The sequence below is a fragment of the Acomys russatus genome, chromosome 2 (assembly GCF_903995435.1).
Source record: "Acomys russatus chromosome 2, mAcoRus1.1, whole genome shotgun sequence".
NCBI lineage: Eukaryota > Metazoa > Chordata > Mammalia > Rodentia > Muridae > Acomys > Acomys russatus.
In genome coordinates, this window is record NC_067138.1 from 94236469 (window position 1) to 94257190 (window position 20722).

The following is a 20722-nucleotide window of genomic DNA, read 5'->3' on the forward strand; positions in this document are numbered from 1 at the left end:
GGACAGCCAAGGCTACACAGAGAAACCCTGTCTCAAAAAAAAAAAAAAAAAAAAGTATGTGTAATATAGAGTGCTGTTTACTAAGAACGAGAAGGAGTAACAACAGCATGTAAAATTTTTTACTTGGGAGATCTAAATATATGTTTCTAGGTCACAGGCAGTCAGATTTTGCTCCAGAGTCAACCTTGTCTTTTATTCCCTTGAGGTGAGAACTGTTTCTTCCAATGACATTAGCATATTTAACTCAGCAACTGACTGACACGTTCCGTGACTTACAGGTCTGAAGCTTCATGTGTCCAAATCATGGCCCCATTTCTGTGGTATTTGTATTGTGAACCATCCCAGTTACAAGAATATGCTAAGCTCCGACTGTCCCTGCTCAAAGTTTTACTTCAGCCCAGAGGTCCTTGTGAGGAAGCGCAGCCGTCAGCAGTGGACCAGCACATACTCCGGCTGTGCTGCACCATGGTTCCATGCCTGCAGGTGAGGCTCTTCCGTTCTCACCAGCTTCCTCAGTGTGAGTACCAGCGCCAGTGGATGCTGACAGCTGTTAGTTCACGCAAGGCAGTTCGTGATCCTAGGTGGTCGGACACACTTGGGAGACCAACGAGAAGTGCTGGCACTATCTTAAAGAGTGTAAAGGGATTCAGTCCAGATTTAATAATTACATGCTCTGTTACCTCAACTCACCGAAGTATAAGTCAATACCGTCCATTTTGGGTTCAGTGGCGATGAAACTCCTTTAAGAATCCTTAGGGAAGAGAATCTTGGGTATCTTTGTGCTGGGTCCTAAGAAGGAGAAGAAAAGCAGAACAGAATAAAATAAAACACCTCTGTGAAACTGAACAAAAAGCATGTCTGAGTAGGTCTACCCTGAGGATGCAGAACGTGGCCTGCTGAGTGCCACATTTGAGGCTCCAGGTGTCCCTTTAGGATCCATTGGCTGCCCTTGCTCTTGGGCCTTGGTAACCCCCAGTATAAGCAATGGCTAGTGTGTCACTTCTCATAATTCCTTGTAGAGAGACAGATTGTGGGGTAGAGAGTTATGAGTAAAGGGCTCAGGGATTGGAGGGAGAGAGACATTTTAGTTACTATCTCTATGACTGCAGATTAAAAACCAGGCAGTTGCCAGTATGCTGTGACTTCAGTGTGGTGTTTATTCATCAGCTCTCCCATGCCACGATCAAGGTCAGGCCGTTTGTGGGGATCTGAGCGCCATGCTGCTCGGCTGATGGAAGGAATCTGAGGATATAATTCAAAGTGATCACTTTGGGTCACAGATGACCTGTTTTAAGTCTGTGTTAGCATGGAGTGACTAGAGCGAATCTTTTCCTCTGTGGCTCATAAATGTGCTTTCCTGTAATCAAGGCAGAGAAAAGTTAATTAAAATGAATTCTCCAGTGGCTTTTCTAAAGCTTTTGTTGTATGTGGGTAATAAAGCATATATAGGCAGAAGGTCTTCAACTGGGGCAGCTTTCCGACCATGTCTTTGTCACCATGTTCTCTGCAGTTTGGTAAATGTTTGCTTTCTTCACGAAAAGCTGAGATGCTTGTAGAAGCGCACTATGGAATGTTTTGGGAGACCCTGTCTTTTCACCGTAACCGAGATAGGTGAGAAAAAAGGGAAACCATCACATATAATCACGTGACATCTGTTTTATTAAGAGAAAGAATGAGAGGAGTTATGAAGGCTGCGTAATCTAGTTCCCCATGTGTGGAAGATATTTCTTATATTCCTTCAACAATGACCACCCAAGCTAATGAGTGTACTGCTGAGAAGTACGCTGTTTTCAGGCACTCCAGTTGACTTTCCTTAACTGATTTCCTGGTAGTCTCCCTTCTTTCTATAATAAAACATATGCTTTCAAACCTTCTATCTGTGTCTGGTCTTGTTTGGGTTTTTCTCTCTCTCTTCTCATCTGTCCCTCCTTTCTGTCTGTTGGGCATCATTAAAAACAAACAGGCCAGCATGTGCTGTCACTTGAATTTTTGATCTTAGCCATTCGCATAGGTGTAAGATCTCAGAGTCATTTAGATTTGTATTTCTCTGATGACTAGGGATATTCTTTAATTCTTTAATGTTTCTCAGCCATTCAGTATTTCTTTGTTGAGAATTCTCTGTTTAGCTCTCTACCCCATTTTTTAATTGCGATAGTTGGCTTGGTGGTGTGTAATTTCTTGAGTTCTTTGTATATTTTGTATATTAGCCTTCTGTCAGATGTAGGGTTGGTGAAGATCTCCCAGTCTGTAGGTGGTCGTTTTGTTCAGGCCACAGAGGAAGAGGGCACAGATAGTACAGGTGTTAAGGGAGGAGGGCTCCCCTATCAGAAGACTAGGGGAGGGAGGGAGAGGGGATGAGGGCGGAAGGTGGGATAGGGAGGTGATGAGGGAGGGGGCTACAATCGGCATGTGAAGAATTCAAACTGCAGAACAAGCAGGTTATTTATAGTGCTAAGCCCACTACATGGGAATAGCTCTGAGACTGGCTGAGACATGACTGTACATGCATAGACAAGGCTTCTTACTGGTCACAGAATCCCTGTTATTCATTATTAGATATCATTCTTTGTATGGCATTAATGAATATTTATAGATGTCTTTCTTCTGTTCATACTAAGAGCAGAGAACAAGCCTTAATTGTTCTAAGTATCATGTACACCTCATATATTTATAATTTTTAGGACTGTATACTTTCTAGAACAAAAGAACAGTGAAAAAAAAAAAAAAAAACCACCCTAAAAGCCAAACAGGCAATCAAGTAAAACAACAGCAACAACAACAGCAGCAGCAGCAGCAACAACAACCCACTTTCTCCCCATGAAATGGCTTCCAGAGTTTGCACTGTTCATTGTTCTAGTACACTAATAGATGCTCTGTATGTACTATTGAGAAATGCTGAATACAGTGTTGTAGATATGGCCCCCAGGTGAATAGGATGAGACACTTGCTTAGTCTCATTTTATGTTTGTCCAACTGGTTTTTATTTTAAATGATTCTTGTTACATCATACGTTGTCTGTGCTTTGTGATCTATTTTTACATAGAGATAGACCATTACTTTGAATTTATACTTAAGAATTTTGATAATGCTAAAGATTAGCTGAGCTTATTTTTAATGGAAAATTTCTATTATGCACAGTATGCACAGTATGCACAGTAAATTCCCTGAAGTAAATAAACCACCATACAAATACCAAGGTTTTGTATCTAGTCCTCCTCTTTGTAAGGATCCTTTGAACTTTTTTGCTTTAAGTTTGCAAAAGAACAAAATAGGGTCAGTTTGATGGCTCAGCCTTCAAGCCTGCTGGCTAGAGTTTGATTTCTGGGATCTGTGTGACAGAAGGGGAGAGCCAACTACTGCAGGTTGTCCTATGATATCCACATGTGCATTGTGTTGCATGCTTGCACACCTGCACACACACAAAAATAAATGTAATTAAAACAAGAACAGAATAATTTATCTATTGGGCTGTTGAAATTTTATTTATAAATTACTTTTTTTGTGTTCTTTCTTTCTCCTTTGTCTTTTGGAATCTTTCTGATTTTTTAGGAACTCTTACTGTGTATAGTTTGCATTGACTTCTCTTTCCTAGTGGGTGGTAAGCAGTAGTGAAACTGCAGGCTTTTCTCGTAATGAATTTACCACACACACACATCCTGACTGGAGCAGATGGTTCACTCTTTTGAATCCTTGGGAAATACCAAGATTGCTATGAGCAGGACCACACCCTTAACTCTAGAATTTTGAACAGAGCAGCAGGGTGTAAATTGAATGGGGATTTCTCTGGGCACCCCAGTCCTTCCTGTCTAGTGCCTGTTGAGAAGACACTTACCATTTAAACGTGGTCTTGTAGTACATTCTCCACTGTGCTAAATGAGGTGTCAGGTAGAGCTTAGTAGTGCATGGTGAGCAAAGCTGACCCTCCGGTCAGATGCTGGTGTTGAACTGTCGAAGAATTCACAACCAGCTTTGAGGTAATGTCCTCTGATGTTTAGGCACTGCACCTACTTTGTCTCAAGACATCTTTTTTCAAAGAATCTAGAAAAATTAAAAGAATTTGTGCTGGGAGCATAATTTAGTGACAGAGCATTTCACTGTGGAATTTGTATGAGATAAGATTTTAAAAAGGCAATAAAAATTATACTTTGGTTAATGACAAAAAGAGAAGGCAGAATTGTGGAGCTGAACACTTGCTTACATAATTGCATCTCCTTTAAATTTTTGTAGGTTTAGAGAAAGTTGTTCTGTTGAAAACTTCTTGTATAGCTTAAAGCTACTGTATAATTTTAACCGGTATAACCTCCTCCTTATTTCATCTTTCAACAGATGAGAGATCTGATGCAGACAGTAGAGACAATGATGTTCCTCGAGGAAGTATATCTAAGCCTTCTGCGCCATCCTGTGTTCTGGAAAAGTCAGCTTTCACAGCTGACCCTTCAGTTGCTGTGTGCCTGTGAGGTCAGCCTAAAGACAACTGGAGAGTGCTCATCTTTAATTCAGCTTTTAGAGCGCAGTGTTGACCTTCTTGGGGAGGTAAGGCCAATGTAATCCTTTAATGTGCTAATTATCACTTTAGAAAGTTTCTGAGAAACTGGGTGGTTGTGTTTATGTAGGTTTTTTTTTCTGTCTGAGGTGATTTGACCTCATGCTATTAGGTCAATACTGTCACAGACATTTATTTATTTATTTTTAGAAAAAGATTTATTTATTTATTATGTATACAGTATTCTGCCCGCATGTCAGAAGAGGACACCAGGACTCATAGTAGACGGTTATGAGCCACCATGTGGGTGCTGGGAATTGAACTCTGGACCTTTGGAAGAACAGACAGTGCTCTTAACCTCTAAGCCATCTCTCCAGTCCACAGATATTTATTATAAGATGTGTTATTAAATAATCTTGTGTCATCACTTAAAAGTTTACCTCATTTCTCTTTGGAATATAGAGTATGGAATATGGAATATAAATATTTAAGAAGTGTTATTTTCTAGAGCCTACACATTCTGTGAACTCAAGACATAAGCATGTAAATAAGCACTTCTAACAGAGTAGGGTAAATCTTTTTCTGAGACCTTATTTATAGGCTAATGGGAACCAAGTGTGATGACTCATGGCTGTAATCCTATCACATGCACAGCTGAGGCAGGAGGATTACTCTAAGTGTGGAGCCAGGCTGAAGTAAATAGTGAGTTCTAGTCCTATACAGTGAGATCATGCCTCAAAACAAAAACAGAAGCTGGGTGTGGTGGTGCATACACCTTTAATCCCAGCACACTAAAGACAGTGGCAGGTGGATCTCTGAGTTGGAGCAAAATAAATTTACTCCTATCAACAAAATTAAGCAAAAATATTGTCAATTTAGAGGAAACTGGCTAATTTCCTGACGTGTAGAACAGACTAAATATGGTGGCTTTTCAAAGGTTAGGGACTGGCAGGTTCTAAGAAACTAATCCTGAATAGCCCACTCTCCTTTCTGTTCTGTGTGAGTGGGTTGAAGAATCCCTAGCAAGAGGAGCCGGTGGGGCTCACGGCTGGAGTCCACTCTGGCAGAGGGCAGGGCTGGCAGCTGTGCTTCTCTGGGATTGTGTGAGCAGAGTTGCCCTCTCCTGTGCTTTCTGCAGCAGGCAGACTTTATTATGTCTGTTTTCACTTTCTTTTAAAAGATGTTTCCATGGCTAAGACTGTAAAGTTCTTGAGAAGAAGGCCTATCTATCTTGTTAACAGAAGCATCTCTAGGCCAGCATATGTTACTAGTGCGCAACATATGGGTAGTCTGCAATTACATCTATCCTTTGAATTGAGGACCAAAAATGGGATCCCAAATATTTTCTGTCATTAAGAACCCTGTGACACCTGTAGCTAGTTATAAAGGCATTTCCTCCTCTTCCTTTCTCTAGCCAAGCTCTGGGTTAGACTGAGTTTCTCAAAAGGCTAAGCAAGCCTGTGTTCTCACAAAAGCAAAAAAGTATGAAAATTGAGGTCATTTACAAATGTGACCCCAGAAAGCATGCTGGGAAGGGTTGAGTTGGGAGAAACATGGCAATAGACTATTGCTATATAAGCCACCAGCTGCTCCATTCTATAGAGTCTTCCTAGAGGCCTTGTGAAATATGTTTCAGACCAAGAAGGATCCGGGACAAAGAGTAACCGTCTGTCCAGATGATCCTCTCGCCAGTTTGTGAAGCTTTCTTTTGTGGGGCTTGAACTTCTAGAGCTTGCAGTTTGGGGACAGAAAGCAAAGAGTTGTGTCCTGGGGCTGTATTGCATGTGCAGAACATGTCTGTTTTATGACAGAGGAACTGTAGTTGGTGGAAGAGGCATGAGAAATGCCAGCACCGTGGTGTGACCACTGGTCAGTTGTCCACGGTCCAATGGATAACTCTACACCCATGCACATATGGCAGCAATGATAGGAATTAGTGGGTTAATTAAGAAGAGGGAGACGAGGGCATGAAGCCTTGAGTTCATGTTTTGGGAATCCGGGAGGTGGAGGAGGAGGTAAATTGGGGATGATATTATCATATTTCATTGAATACATACATGGAATTCTCAAAGAATAACTTAAAAAACTTAAGAGTTCAATTCACATTGTTGTGTTCTGGTGTCTATCAATCAAACAAACAAAGCAAAAATTTATAAAGCAATTTAGGATTTATCTCTTTTAATCCTGCACCATCTACTCTGACTATATTATTGATATCTCAAATAAATATTAGATATTTTGATATAATTTAGATTTTTGACGTCCAGTTCCTTTGCTGTCACCTCTGCTCTTTATGACCAGTCTCAAGCATGCCAGAGAAGGTTACTGTCTTTCTTTTTTTTTTTTTATTAATTTATTCTTGTTACATCTCAATGGTTATCCCATCCCTTGTATCCTCCCATTCCTCCCCCTCCCATTCTCCCCTTATTCTCCTCCCCTATGACTGTTCCTGAGGGGGATTTCCTCCCCCTGTATATGCTCATAGGGTATCAAGTCTCTTCTTGGCTACCAGCTGTCCTTCCTCTGAGTGCCACCAGGTCTCCCCCTCCAGGGGACATGGTCAAATGTGAGGCACCAGAGTACGTGAGAAAGTCATACCCCACTCTCCACTCAACTGTGGAGAATGTTCTGACCATTGGCTAGATCTGGGTAGGGGTTTAAAGTTTACCGCCTGTATTGTCCTTAGCTGGTGCCTTAGTTTCAGCGGGACCCCTGGGCCCAAATCTGCCTTTCATAATGTTCTACTTGTAGGTTTCTTTCATTTATGATATTTACTTTAAGCTCTAGCCATTGGAAATGCTTCCATTCTGTTTAAACGTTTTTTTGTTTTGTTTCGTTTGTTTTTGTTTTTTGAGACGGGGTTTCTCTGTGTAGCCTTGGCTGTCTTGGACTCACTTTGTAGACCAGGCTGGACTCAAACTCACAGAGATCCATCTGCCCCTGCCTCCCGAGTGCTGGGATTAAAGATGTGTGCCACCATACCTGGTCTATTTTTAAATTTTAAGATGCTATTTTTTTTTCTCTTTTCAATGACGCTTGGTACAAAAGCTTGGTGTTAAGCCAAGCTATTAGTATACTATGTCATGCTTTGTCTATATATCTCTTGGAAGTTTTCTTTTCTTTCTTTCTTTCTTTTTTTTTTTGGAAGTTTTCAAATTTAGAATGTAAATAATTTTACTACCTTTCTGTTTTATATGGACAGGTAGAAATTAATAGAAATATGACAGAAAACGATGTGATGGTATACATCATCAGTATGTTAGTTTTAAAAGCCATCAAAAATCATCCTCTGAAGCCAGAGCATGGTGGCGCATACCTTTGATCCCAGTACTTGGGAAACAGATGCAGGAGGATCTTGAGTTCGAGGCCAGCCTGGTCTACAAAGCCAGTCCAGGACAGCCACGACTCTGTTACCCAAAGAAACCTTGTCTTGAAAAAACTAAAAGAAAAAAGAAAAGAAAATCATTCTCTGACAAATATAGGTTGCTTGCTTCCTTGCTCTCAACTATATTTCAAAGCAATGAACATAAATATTTACAAAAAAAAAAACACACAACAAATTGGCACATTTAATTTATGAAGTTTAGTTTCTTTCTTTTGATGTTTTGTTTTTAAAGTCCATTATACAGGGATTTAGAATATTTTATAGTTCAGTTTCATTCTTGTGGGTAAAGGTGAGATGGAAGGGGTTATTGATTTTTGTCAGAATTGACAGTGTCTCGCAGAGTATCGTTTCTGCTGGACCCGCTGCAGTTGTTCCCCACATCTGTTTCTTTACATTTGGCTTTACCCTTCCACATTTGGCTTTACCCCCCACATTTGGCTTTACCCCCCACATTTGGCTTTACCACCCCCCTCCACCTCTTCTGTCTGTTTTCATTTCCATGATTCGAGTCTGTGAGCTTTTCTGTGAAATTGCTGAGTGGACTGAAGTTGCCTTACTGTTTTTTGTTCTGATGCCTGCCATCTTGGTTAGAACTGACTGTGTGTGTCCTCGTCACTGGTGTCCTTGCTGAACGTATTCTGTGCTTATCTCTTTGTTAATATGCTTGATAATTAAGGTCTCTACCTCCTTCCCACTATTTCCTTTTTGTAATACAGTTTATTAAATGCTATTTCGTGCAATTTATTTTCTAAGTTATATAGATGAAATGTGTCTAATGTCAGGTCAGTAGAAAAGGTAAGTTACTTTTTCCTAATGAAGTGTTCCTAAATCCGGCATTTCTGGCTGTTGCAGCAGCTCAGAAGGACTCGCTCCTCTCAAGACTTGTGGTAGTATATTTTCTTCTTTAACGAAACCCAAACCAAACCAAACCAAACCAAACCAAACCAAACCAATCAACAAACAAACCAAGCAGGGAGGAGTGAACCAAAACCAACGTTTTCCCCTTGGAATTATTTTGGTTCTAGTCTGTGGCTTTTTGGCCCCTGATTTAACACTTACATTACTCTGTGTGACATTGGCCAATGACATCTTCAGTAGTCCAGACTGGACTAGGTACTCTCCACGGTGTAAGAACGTGCTCCTTGGACACATGTTGTGAAGCCATGGTTCCTTATGCTTTTCAATAAAGTTTTTTGTTCTCTTATATTTCTAGGACTTTCCTGTCAAACTGATCATTATTGGAATGGCTTTACTACTTCTACAGGCTCCAGCAAGTCAGCAGAAGCCAATATTGAACCTAGGTAAAGGACACACACTCTCCCGAAAGCGTCGTTGTATGCGTGCTGCCAGGTGTTCCTAGAGCGGTGTAGCATGCCCTGTCACACATTTGGCATTTCTAGTCTGGGTCATTCTAATTGTTACCAAGTAGATTTTTCTTTTTACTCTAGTGCTAGTCTGTGTATGTTCCATAGCTCCTAATTTTTCCAGTATCTTTCCTGCACTTTAAGTAATGAAAGAAATGATAGTACAATGTCATTTAAAAATGTATATGAACCATTTTCTTTATTCAAAATTATATACCAAAATGAGAATAATATAAGACCCTTGTATGAAGTTAACTGTCTTGCAGGTTGTGTTTGGTTTCAAGGTTCTATTTTGTGCCAGAGAAATGGCTCAGGGGGTAAAAGCCCTTGCTGTCACACCTGACAATTAAAGTTCAATCCCTAGAGCCTACACGGTTGGAGGAGAGAACTGATCCCATGAGTTGTCCTCTGACTTCTACACACACACACACACACACACACACACACACACACACACCCCACACTACACCTCTTCACACTGCACACACATACTACACAGACATGCACACACATAGACTCACAAACATGTATCACATTCACCACACCCCCACAGCCCCCTTCACCACACACACACACACACACACACACACACACACACACACAGACTTACAAACACGTATCACACATACTACACTCCCGTAGCCCTCTACACCACACACACACACACACACACACACACACACACACACACACCCCAACCACAAGAGACTTATTTATAATTGATTTTATGCTGCACAAGTTGTAATTAATGTTTAGAGGTTACATGAATGATGATGCTCTTTTAATTGTCTAATACCGATTTAAAGGAAGGTGATGGCATGTTGAAGGGAAGTAAAATGTGCTAATTGTGAAGTCCAGTTTCTTTCTCCCACTGATGGGCAAATAAGACATATCTTTGCATTTTGCTGTTTTTCTTTATGTTGTCTAGCATTGCTTGGTCCAATATGAAGTGTGTGTTAATGAGGGACTGAAAATTCAAATACCTTACATAAATTTTTGCAGTGCCTTCTCCTCTGGGACATTAACTTGTCAATATCTTAAGAGTGAATGGCTTGGAAGTTGCCTCAATGCATGAAAGAGACGAGGCTGCTTTTGCCTCGTATTCTTTGTCTGCTCTTCGCTGGTTCCATTTGGACTGACTTTGCCTTTTCTCCAACAGTGCACTTGGTATCTCCTGGAGGCCACGGGCACCAGGCTTTTACAAAGCTATGTTGTGGTATAATTTACATATCATGAGATGTACCGCTGAGAGTGTACAATAAAGGATTTTTGTTTGTTTGTTTTGTTTGTTTTCTTTTTCGAGACAGAGTTTCTCTGTGTAGCCTTGGCTGTACTCTCTGTAGACCAGGCTGGCCTGAAACTCACAGGGATCCACCTGCCTCTACTTCCCTGAGTGCTGGGATTAAAGGTGTGCACCACCATGCCTGGCTCAATAAAGTATTTCAAAATTTTTTGTTCTGTACAGTCAGCAATACAATCTAGTTTTAGAATTCTTTTAAATCACCACTGTCCCCTAAATTTCTTGTGTCTAATGGTATTAGTCATCATTTCCAAGTGCAGCCATAGAGAAGATATTACTCTGTCTTTGAGAACAAAATTGTCTCCGGGCTTGAGTAAAGAGCACTAGATGTTCTTTCAGAGGACCTGGGCTTGGTTCCCATCACTCAACATGGCAGTAATTCTAGTTCCAGGGGATCCTGTGTCCTCTTCTGATCTTTGCGGGCACTGCATGCACATGCTGCACAGGCATAAATGCAAGTAAAACTAGGAAATAAAAATAAACAACATGCCGGGCGTGGTGGCGCACGCCTTTAATCCCAGCACTCGGGAGGCAGAGGCAGGCGGATCGCTGTGAGTTCGAGGCCAGCCTGGTCTACAAAGCGAGTCCATGATGGCCAAGGCTACACAGAGAAACCCTGTCTCAAAAAACCAAACAAAAAAACAAAAAAAACAACATAGAGACATTTGCCATTATTATTGTGTGTGTGTGCATGTACACAGGGCATCACATGTGTGGGGAGCCCAGGTGACAGAGTGTGTTCTCTACTTTCACCTTTCCAGGGCCAGAGCTGAAACTCAGGTCACCAGGCTTTGCAGGGCTAGCACTTTCATCCACTGACCCACCTCACTGGCCCTAATGTCTTTTGTCTTTGTAGATTTGCCTTTTTGTATAAATGGATTTATTTCTTTTATTGACAAAAATTTCCAAAGCCCTAGGGAAACTGCATTTCTAATTCTGAAGTTGCAAACATATGTTTTGGCTCATGCACAATAGAAAAATGACACAGGACCCAGCAGATGCTTGGAGCAGCTGTTAGCGAGCAGACTTCTTTCTCTTGTAAACCAATGCCTGTTTTGAGGTTATCTTGGTTAAGGGAATAAACTACACTGAAAATTGTTAAGACAGTCTGTCATTTGAAACTGTTTAGTATATTGGGAAACTATTCAGTTTTCAAAGTAATAGATAATCAAGAGAACGCCAATCATTTCAAATTCAAAATGCAAGCATTAATATAATATTCTGTGTATTTAATCATACTAGACTTGATTATAACAATACCTTATAAGAATGTCTGGAAAATGTATAATGTAATATTCAGTATGTGTGCCTGGTCTTTACAAAAAGGTAATAGATTTTTATAATGTCTTATAAACAACTGTGGATTAAAGCCAATATTTAGGGAAAATATCTTACAGTAATGTGTTCTCACTTTAGCTCATGTTAAGCTTCGATTTCCAAGTCATTTAAAGCAAAATACGGACAAGGCATTGATATGACTTAATGCCCAGAGATTTGTTGTTGTTGTTGTTGTTGTTGTTGTTGTTGTAGTGGTGAAATTACTTGATTGCTTTGATAGTTTGGCTCTGAAGCCTATGAATAGCATCTTTAAGAAAATCAGAGTTTATTCAGTAACCTTGAAAAATCTAGTAAGAACAAAAAGTTGACATATCCTGACTCATTCTGTTACTAGTTTCCAGGAGGTCCTGTGCATGGCTAACTCACTGTGCATGCTGGCAAAGAGTTTTATGGTGGTGGCTTTGGGACTTCAGCGATTCACTTCTTAGCAGCCCAGCTGACAGGCAGTGCTCCTTCACTTTGCATCTGCTGATGTGACCTGTGGCTTGTTTGTTGAAGAAGTGCATGTGCTGCCCTTATTATCCACTGATCAGGCGTGTCTGGTCTCTTGGTTATTTGTTAATAGGGGCTGAGAAATATAAAGGACAAATGCTTAATTGTATTTTAAAAAATCACAGTGACCAAAAACTTATATATAAATCGTGTGTATAATTGTCTCTAAAAGTATCGTTACTTTTCCCTTATGAATATCAATAGCTTAAAAAAACATGCAGTTAGCTTTTATGTTACTGTTATTCATTTGTACCCCGAGTTACCATCCTAGTTATGTCTGAGCTGGTTGTAAAAGGGCAAGAAAAACTATTTCACTGGTAAAATAACATTCTGTTTGATTGGTGCTAATTAAAATAAAAATTGTGACCTCTTATTTTGATGATCAGCTTTGAAGCTCCTGTCTCTTGCTGAGGGCCAGAAAATCCCAAAGGTGTCCCTGCTGCTTGTGGTGCCTCTTCTGCAGATGTTATCGTCCACTGCCTTGGAAGACTGCTTGGCTGTGGGGGAGGAGGGTCCCTCCAGGCAGCAGGTGGCTCTGAGCCTTTTGGAACTGCTGCAGAGGGAGTGCCACCAAGATGAGCACCACAAGGTAACAGGTCCCTCTTCATTTCTCGTCAGGGCCCCTGTACCTTTTCTGACACTTCCTGATGAAATTTCTGTTCAGATGTAAACTCATGGCAGTTTCCAGATTTGTCAGGCAGTAGTGTGGGGGATGGTGTACTTCTCTGGACGATGAAGGGAGGGTAAAATGGCCCTGTGGTCAGTAAGTTCTAGAAACGGTGTAGAATCTTTCTTACTTTTGGGATTCCAGTATACATTAAACGCTAATGGTATTGCGTAGTTTGGAGGAAACTAAATGAAGTCTGTTTCATCTAGCACTTCTTTCATTTCTGTTTTTAGCAGATCTATTTTACACACATGCAGGTGGGTTTCCACGGAGGCCAGAAGAGGGTTTCAAATCCCTTAGAGTTGGAATTTACAGGTGGTTGTGAGGCACCTGTGGGTCCAGTGCCCTACAAGGGCAGCACGTGCTCTGAGCCATGGAGCTCTCTTTCTTCCCTGTCTAAGGCTTCTCCAACATACCCGAGCATGGAGCCCTTCATTCTCAGAGGCCATTAATGCATGTCCAACAACTTGCTAGTTGGGGGTCTCTCAAGTAGGAAATGTTCCTCAAAGCCTGGAAGTTCTGGGGTTAGTATAAGATTGACATGGCTCATAATGTTAGAGTTCCAGGCCAGTGACTCTTGTCTTTATGTATGAACATGTTTTTCTGCCTCAAGTGGAAGACAGTAGGCCTGCCAGTGCTTTCTTACTGCCTTGTAAGACTGTCTGGCCATGAACGAGGAGGGACCCTTGAGGCAGCAGTTGGTTCTACAGTGGGAGTGGCAGCCCCATTTACTCCATTGTGTGTTCTCATCCTCCCCCCTTTTCCTTTGTTTTCTCTTATGTTAAAATTGTGTGTGTATGTGTCTGTGTAGGTGTGCCCACATACAACTGAACATTTGTGGAGGTCACATGATGTTGGCATCATCATCATCATCATCGTCGTCATTATTTATTTATTTTGGTTTTTTGAGACAGGGTTTCTCTGTGTATCCTTGGCAGTCCTGGACTTACTTTGTAGACCAGGCTGGCCTTGAACTCACAGAGATCTGCCTGCCTCTGCCTCCCAAGTGCTGGGATTAAGATGTTGGCATACTTTTAAACTCTATTTTATTTGTGTTTCTTATGCCTCTACCTCGCACCCCAATCCCTTCTAATCCCCCAACACCTGGTAGGAGAGAAAGAAGTTTAGTGGGGAGATGGGTGGAGTTCTTTTTGTCTACTTCTGGCTGATTAGGGTCCTGGGGATCTTTGGGAGCAATACCAATCTCGGTTGTCAGGATATCTAGTGGTCCAGCAAACCAGCAACAGACAAGCCAGCAGCCTTCTTCCTCCTCTGACTGTCTCCTCAATGCATTTCTTGAAATTTCCTTTTCTCCTCTCTGTGCTCTGGTATTTATACCCTCTCATAGTCCCCAGAGTTAAACTATCTCCAGCTGGCAAAGACCAAAGCCCTTCTCTGAGCCCACACGAGGCCGTGTTCAGCTGTGGACAAACTAAAAGCAGCCCCATATTCCACACTTGGGATTTAAGCAAAAACAACATAACTGGGTTTTTAAAGAAACCAAAACTTCCACTACAAGATGACAAGCTTCAGGACTCAGTTCTCTCCCTCTGTCCTGTGCCTAGATCCCAGAGATTGAACCCATGCTGTTAGGCTTGGCAGCATGTGCCTTTACCCACTGAACCCTATCGTTGGCCCTGGGTCTCCCTTTTCTGTGATAGTAGCTTAAGATGCTGGGTCCTAGGGCATTTTTGTCAGGCCCATTCTCTTTTTAAACAGTGCTTCGAAAAATGTATTACTTCTCAGCTCCCCTCTTAGGGGTTGGAATGAGAATTAAGATAAATCCAGCAAAGTGCCAAAGTCTCCGTGGAGGGAGGGGTCAGTACCAACACAAACTGGAGTGGGCTTGTTCCTTCATCTGTAAAAAGGGAGGTCCCTTTTGTCATGCATTGTTAGGGTTAGGGTCTAGTTACTGTCATTCCTTGCCTGAAAATATACTAGAAATGAGTTAAATAGGTATTAAACAGCTTCCTAAACCCAGATTGTTACCTATAGTTCTAATTCTTGAAATAGATACCCAACTTAACAGAATGAGAAGGAAATTGTATCTGAGTTCTAAATAGACTGGCAAGAATCTAATAACTTTTTGTAGATTTCCTCCTAATTTACCATATAGCACAATGAAAGGATCCTGGGTGAGGCAGGGATGGGGCCAGTGCTATGGCCCAGGCAGGATGTATTTTGAATTGTGTACCTTTAAATCAAAAGTGCTATTTACTGAGGCTCACTCGAGCTCTAATACCTAAGGACTCAGCTTACTGTTTGCTCAGGTGTGTGTGTGTATCTTATTCATCAGTTTCGGTAGCTGCACTTTCGATTGAGCAGCTGTTGGTGAGGAGGGAGGAGGAAGGGATGCTATTGAAGCTATGAATGTCCTGTTTGTGATGCTCTGCTGTCTTACTAAGGCTGTGAGGCTATGAGTGGACATCTATTACTGTTTTTAAAAACCCAAGCCACACATCACTGTGGGCTTCTTTTCCCCAGGTACCTGTGTAGGCACTGTATTCCAAACACACCTATCAAATCAACTTAGCCTCACACTCACCAAGTCCCTTCGGTTTCACACACACTGCTTTTTCATGTCCTCTGTATGAACTGCCTGTTCTCCCAGACATGCCAAATGTTTTCAAGTCCTCAAGTCAGTATCCACTGTGCTTCCTGTTCCCAGCATTTCTTTTATTTACCTAATGCAACAAATACTGTGTGATGTTATGTTTGCTCCATCAGCTCTGTGAAGAGCTCACAGAGGGAGAGGATAGTGCTTTTTCCTCAGGCCGTTAGGAGAGGGTCGTGATAGTAATTGTTAGCGTCATTGATCATCTTGGAATTTTTAACCCTGAGTGCATCTGCTTTAAATCTCTCAGCTGATCACAGGGAAAGGCTTTAGTTAGAAGTCAGGCAGTGGTGGCAGCCTTTGCCTTTAATCCCAGCACTTGGGAGGTAGAGACAGGCAGATCTCTTGAGTTCAAGGCCAGTATAGTCTAAAATGTGAGTTCCAGAACAGTCAGGACTACACAGAGAAGCCCTGTCTCAAACAAAGCAAAGAAACAAACAGTTTTAGCTAGTTGTCTAACTGAATGTCTTCTTTCCCTCATATTTAAGTAACATTAACTAATTTATCTCTTCATCCAAAATACTCGATCCAATGGTAGATATTTGGTATTTGTCAAGTTTTGTTCATAGAAAATGTGCACCTCTCATAGCACTAGGCTATTTTCCTATTGAGTCATCACAGAAAGCCCTCTATTTGCTGTTTTTAGTGATTTGTCTTGGTGATTCTGACTCAGGGTTTGATTATAACTAGAGCTTTTCTTCAGAAGAACAGGATGTAGGTTAAATACCCCGGCATAGAGAGCCATAATGGCCTCTCCATTTCTGAAGTAAAACAAGCCTTAAAATCTTTCTATCCCCAAGATAGAAAGAAATGCACCATTGTAAATGTGGTATTCATGCCTTTAAAATCTAGTATTTTTGTAGTGTATGGAAAACATGATCTTTTTTTTTCCTAGTTTGCTATTAAGTATGATATTTGAAACCACCTATTGTAACCTCAGGTTAAAAACTTATCATCTACTAGGTATAAATTCTAAAGTGTTTGAAAAGCCTCCCAAGATAGTGGAAACTAAAAGATAACATTGGTGTATACGAATTAGGGTTACTGAGGAGAGAGATTTGAGTAGGAGGAACCACCACAAGTGATTATTGGCTAGTAAAGGTAGTTACTTACTCCCCAGAGTGCTATGAGAGTAGCTGTGGAGGACTGTTGCTACTCTCTAAGAGGCAGCCTGTCTCCTGTGCCCTCTGTTGACAGGGACTGGCATTGCACTAGAGGGCAAAGAAGGAATGCTGGCAACTACTGCTGTGTTACCACAGAGCCCGCAGAGAATGGCTGGAGTTGTGGCAGCACACCTGAAAGCAGGCAACACAGAACTGTGGGAACTCTTAGGGGGATGGGAAAGGAATGTGGTTTGATGAAGTGAGTGAGACTTAGGGCTGAGTTCCTGTACTTGCTCAGATGACAAATATCATTTCTACGAAACTGTTCTGGTCAATGGAAAGATAAGGATAGCTTGACTCAGCTAGGGTCTACTGCAAGCTTGTGTGTGTGTGTGTGTGTGTGTGTGTGTGTGTGCGTGTGTGTGTGTGTGTGTGTGTGTGTATGTATGTGTGTGTGTGTGTATAGTATTTCTGGGCCCTGTTGATCAAACAGTACCAGCTAGGCTTTATTTTGAATTGTAGGAAGCAGAAAATCTCTTGGATATTCTCTCTTACTTTAAGAGTCATGGAATTTCCAGTGAGTTGTGATTATCTTCCTTAGAGCTAATGTTAAGACCTGCTGAGCATGTGTGGTATGAGAAACTCCCATTCCTTACAGCCACTATAAAATTGATGCTCATCATTACTGCCTTTTTTTTTTCCCTTTCTGTTTTCAGCTGCATGGCTTTTGACTGGTGGCTGAATCTCTGTGGGCCCCGGGTAAATGAGTTGGAAAGCATCGTGCTCTTCATGGGGTTGCCGTTTCCGTTCTAGCCTCTGTGTTAGCCGTGCTGTCCCACCACACCTGTGAGGTAGTTTTATTGAAGAGGTAACTGGAGCACCGAGAAGGGAATAGCTTGCCAGAGGCCATGCTTTGGGAGCCCCCCCTTTAGATTTATTTATTTGATGTGTACGAGTGCCTTTGCCTGACTTTTAGTCGTTTATTGGAATGAAGTTCACATCCATAATGTATACAGGTCAGATGTACAAGTCACAGTCTTTGGATTTGTTCAGGTTGTATATGTATCACAGTGACAAGGCCAATACTGTTTGTTAATGTCATCTCAAAAGCTGCACCTCATGTAACCTGCCCTCCCTCCTTAGCCTGGGCAGCCCCTGACCTGCTCTCTAGGGGGAAGTTGTCTACTTTGGATTCTTCACAAAAACGGGTTCATACAGTGAGTGGGCCTTTGTACTAGCTTTTTGTTTTGTTTTGTAATTTTTTTCTCAAGTCAGGGTTTCTTTGTGTAGCCTTGGCTATTCTGAAACTCACTCTGTAGACCAGGCTAGCTTCCGACCCATAGAGGCCTGCCTCTGTCTCCTGAGTGCGGGGATTACAGGCGCATTTCAGTTTTTATCCTGGTACCTTGGCTGAGCAGTGTTTCATTTCTCTTCCTCTATGGTGAACTTTGGGCTATTTTCACTTTTTTTTTTTTACTGTGAATATGTTATAGCGAACATTTATATGCAAGTTTTTATGTGGCATGTGCTTTTGTTTCTCTTGGGTAGGTCTGTAGAGCTGTGGGTCATCCTACAGTACTGTGTAGCTGAGAAATTCCCATCACAGTATGTGAGGAGTCCAGGTTCTCTTCATCCTTGCTAACTGCTGTTCCTGCGTCTCTTCTGATTTTAGTTTTCCTAGTGATTGGGGAGAGGTATTTACCTGCAAGTGCCATCCCTCCCCTCCCCTCCTCTTCCCTCCCCTCCCCTCCTCTTCCCTCCCCTCCCCTCCTCTTCCCTCCCCTCCCCTCCTCTTCCCTCCCCTCCCCTCCTCTTCCCTCCCCTCCCCTCTCTCCTCTGTATATTGCTTGGATCCTGCTTGGCCTCTCACATGGTAAGCAGGTAGTCCACCCACCACTGACCTGTGTCCCAGTCCCAAGGCTGTTCTTAAAGCACTCATTCCAAGCCAGGAGGCTGAGATTAGAGAGGCCATGGGTGTGTCCCCATCACATGTGCTGTGAAGGATAGAGTTGAATTTCAGATTTTCCTCTTTAAGTCTAGAGCCTAAAATGTGTTCTCCCACCTATCTCTCCTCCCTCTCCCTCCCCCCACCTCCCTCTCTCCCTCCCTCCAGTACTTTATCTTTGTGCTGAATTTAGGAGGAAATACTAATAGTGTTTGGGTAGATACATGGTAAAAAATGTAGTAAATTAGTAGTAAGTTGAAATGAACTGGTTTCTTTACAGTGTTTGCTTGGAAATTAAGGCTAAGCCTAGTTCTTACTTTGAGGATGATGTGAGTTACTTGACGATAACCAAGCATTCCCACATCTCTCAACTCTCATCTAGATTGGTCATGGGAACAGAGGACTGAAGAGAAAGACACTTCTTGTTGTTAGGTTTTGAGACAGTTTCCCTGTGTTTCTCTGGTTATGTAGACCAGGCTGGCCTCAAACTCACAGAGCTCCCTGTCCTCAGTCTCCTGAGTGCTGAGTTTCCATGTCACTGTCTTTTGTCTATGAGGTCTGTTGTAGTCAGTGTTACAGATGAATGCTATTCATCTGTTAACAACCTGTGTTCACCTGTATTCACAGACCTCTTTAGCTCGACAAAGAATGTCAAATGTCTGACTTTTCAATCAGTTCAAATAGTGCACCTGAACATTTTTAGAACCCCCCCATCCCCCCCCCCTTTTTTTTGAGACAGGGTTTCATTGTATAGCCTTGGCTGTCCTGGAACTAACTGTAAAGACCAGGCTGGCCTAAAACTCTGCCTCCTGTATGCTGGGATTAAAGGTGCCACCACTGCTTAGCTTAGAAAAGCCTTTTAAAATTAGATAGTCCCAATTCTTTTATAAAAATTGATAAAATGTATTTTACAACTATCTAATAAATATTTTAAAATTGCAATTTTATGTGTATTGGGGTTTGATTGTTTTTTTTTCCTTTTTTTGTGTTTGTTTTTTAAAAAATTAATTTATTCTTGTTATATCTCAATGGTTATCCCATCCCTTATATCCTCCCATTCTTCCCTCCCTCCCATTTTCCCCTTACACCCCTCCCCTATGACTGTGCCTGAGGGGGACTTCTTCCCCCTTTATATGCTCATAGGGTATCAAGTCTCTTCTTGGTAGCCTGTTATCCTTCCTCTGAGTGCCACCAGGTCTCCAGACCAGTGAAGCATCAGAGCTTCCGGCCTAGGGAAATGTTTTTTTTTTTTTTTTTTTTTTTTTTTTTTTTTTTTTTTTTTTTTTTTTTTTTTTTGTCAAAACAGGATTTCTCTGTGTATCTTTGGCTGTCCTGGACTTGCTTTGTAGACCAGGCTGACCTTGAACTCACCACAATCCACCTGCCTCTGCCTCCCTGAGTACTAGGGTTAAAGGCATGTGCCACTTTGCCTGACTGTGTGTCAGTTTTTTTGACCAGATGTAGGTCTGTGTATAACATATGTGCCTGTGGAAAGGCATAAGAGGGTATCAGATCCCTAAAAGTGGAGTTATGGACAGTTTTGAGACCTGAGTCCTCTGGAAGATCAGCCAGTGCTCTTAACTGTTGGGCCCTCTCTCTAGCCCCTCAGATATATGTTTTGTTTGTTTACTATTGAGTTTGTGTAGTTTTTCTATTGTTTTGTGTGGTTATTTTGAGGTGGGACATACTATATAGCCTGGCCTGTCTGTAACTCTACATGTAAACCAGGCTGGCCTGGTCTCTGCTAGTCTCTGTAGGGATTAAAGGTGTACACCACCATGCCCACCACCTTGTTTTGTTTTTTGAGGTAGAATCTCATTATTAGCTTGTCTGGTCTTGAAGTCCTGGTTCTCCTGCCCCACTGCACAAATGTTGGGATTGCACGCGCCATCACCATGCTAGATTCTAGTATTTATTAAAGTGGAATGTTTTACGGTTTCTTCTGAAAGGCAAAACCTACCTGCCCCTTCTTCTGTTTTTACTCTGTGCCAGAAGCAGCTGTCACTCAGTGGGGCAAGGGATCTTACTGTG

At 41.8% G+C, this 20722-nt stretch overlaps 1 protein-coding gene across 1 annotated transcript in view; it reads left to right on the forward strand.

Annotated features, from left to right (window-relative positions):
* Positions 1–20722, forward strand: part of Focad (focadhesin) — a 282156-nt gene that overhangs the window by 50727 nt on the left and 210707 nt on the right. The window contains exons 6-9 of the mRNA XM_051164051.1: positions 279–483; positions 4327–4533; positions 9082–9169; positions 12749–12951. Coding sequence (XP_051020008.1) covers positions 279–483; positions 4327–4533; positions 9082–9169; positions 12749–12951 — 703 coding nt within the window. The remainder of the gene's footprint in view (positions 1–278; positions 484–4326; positions 4534–9081; positions 9170–12748; positions 12952–20722) is intronic.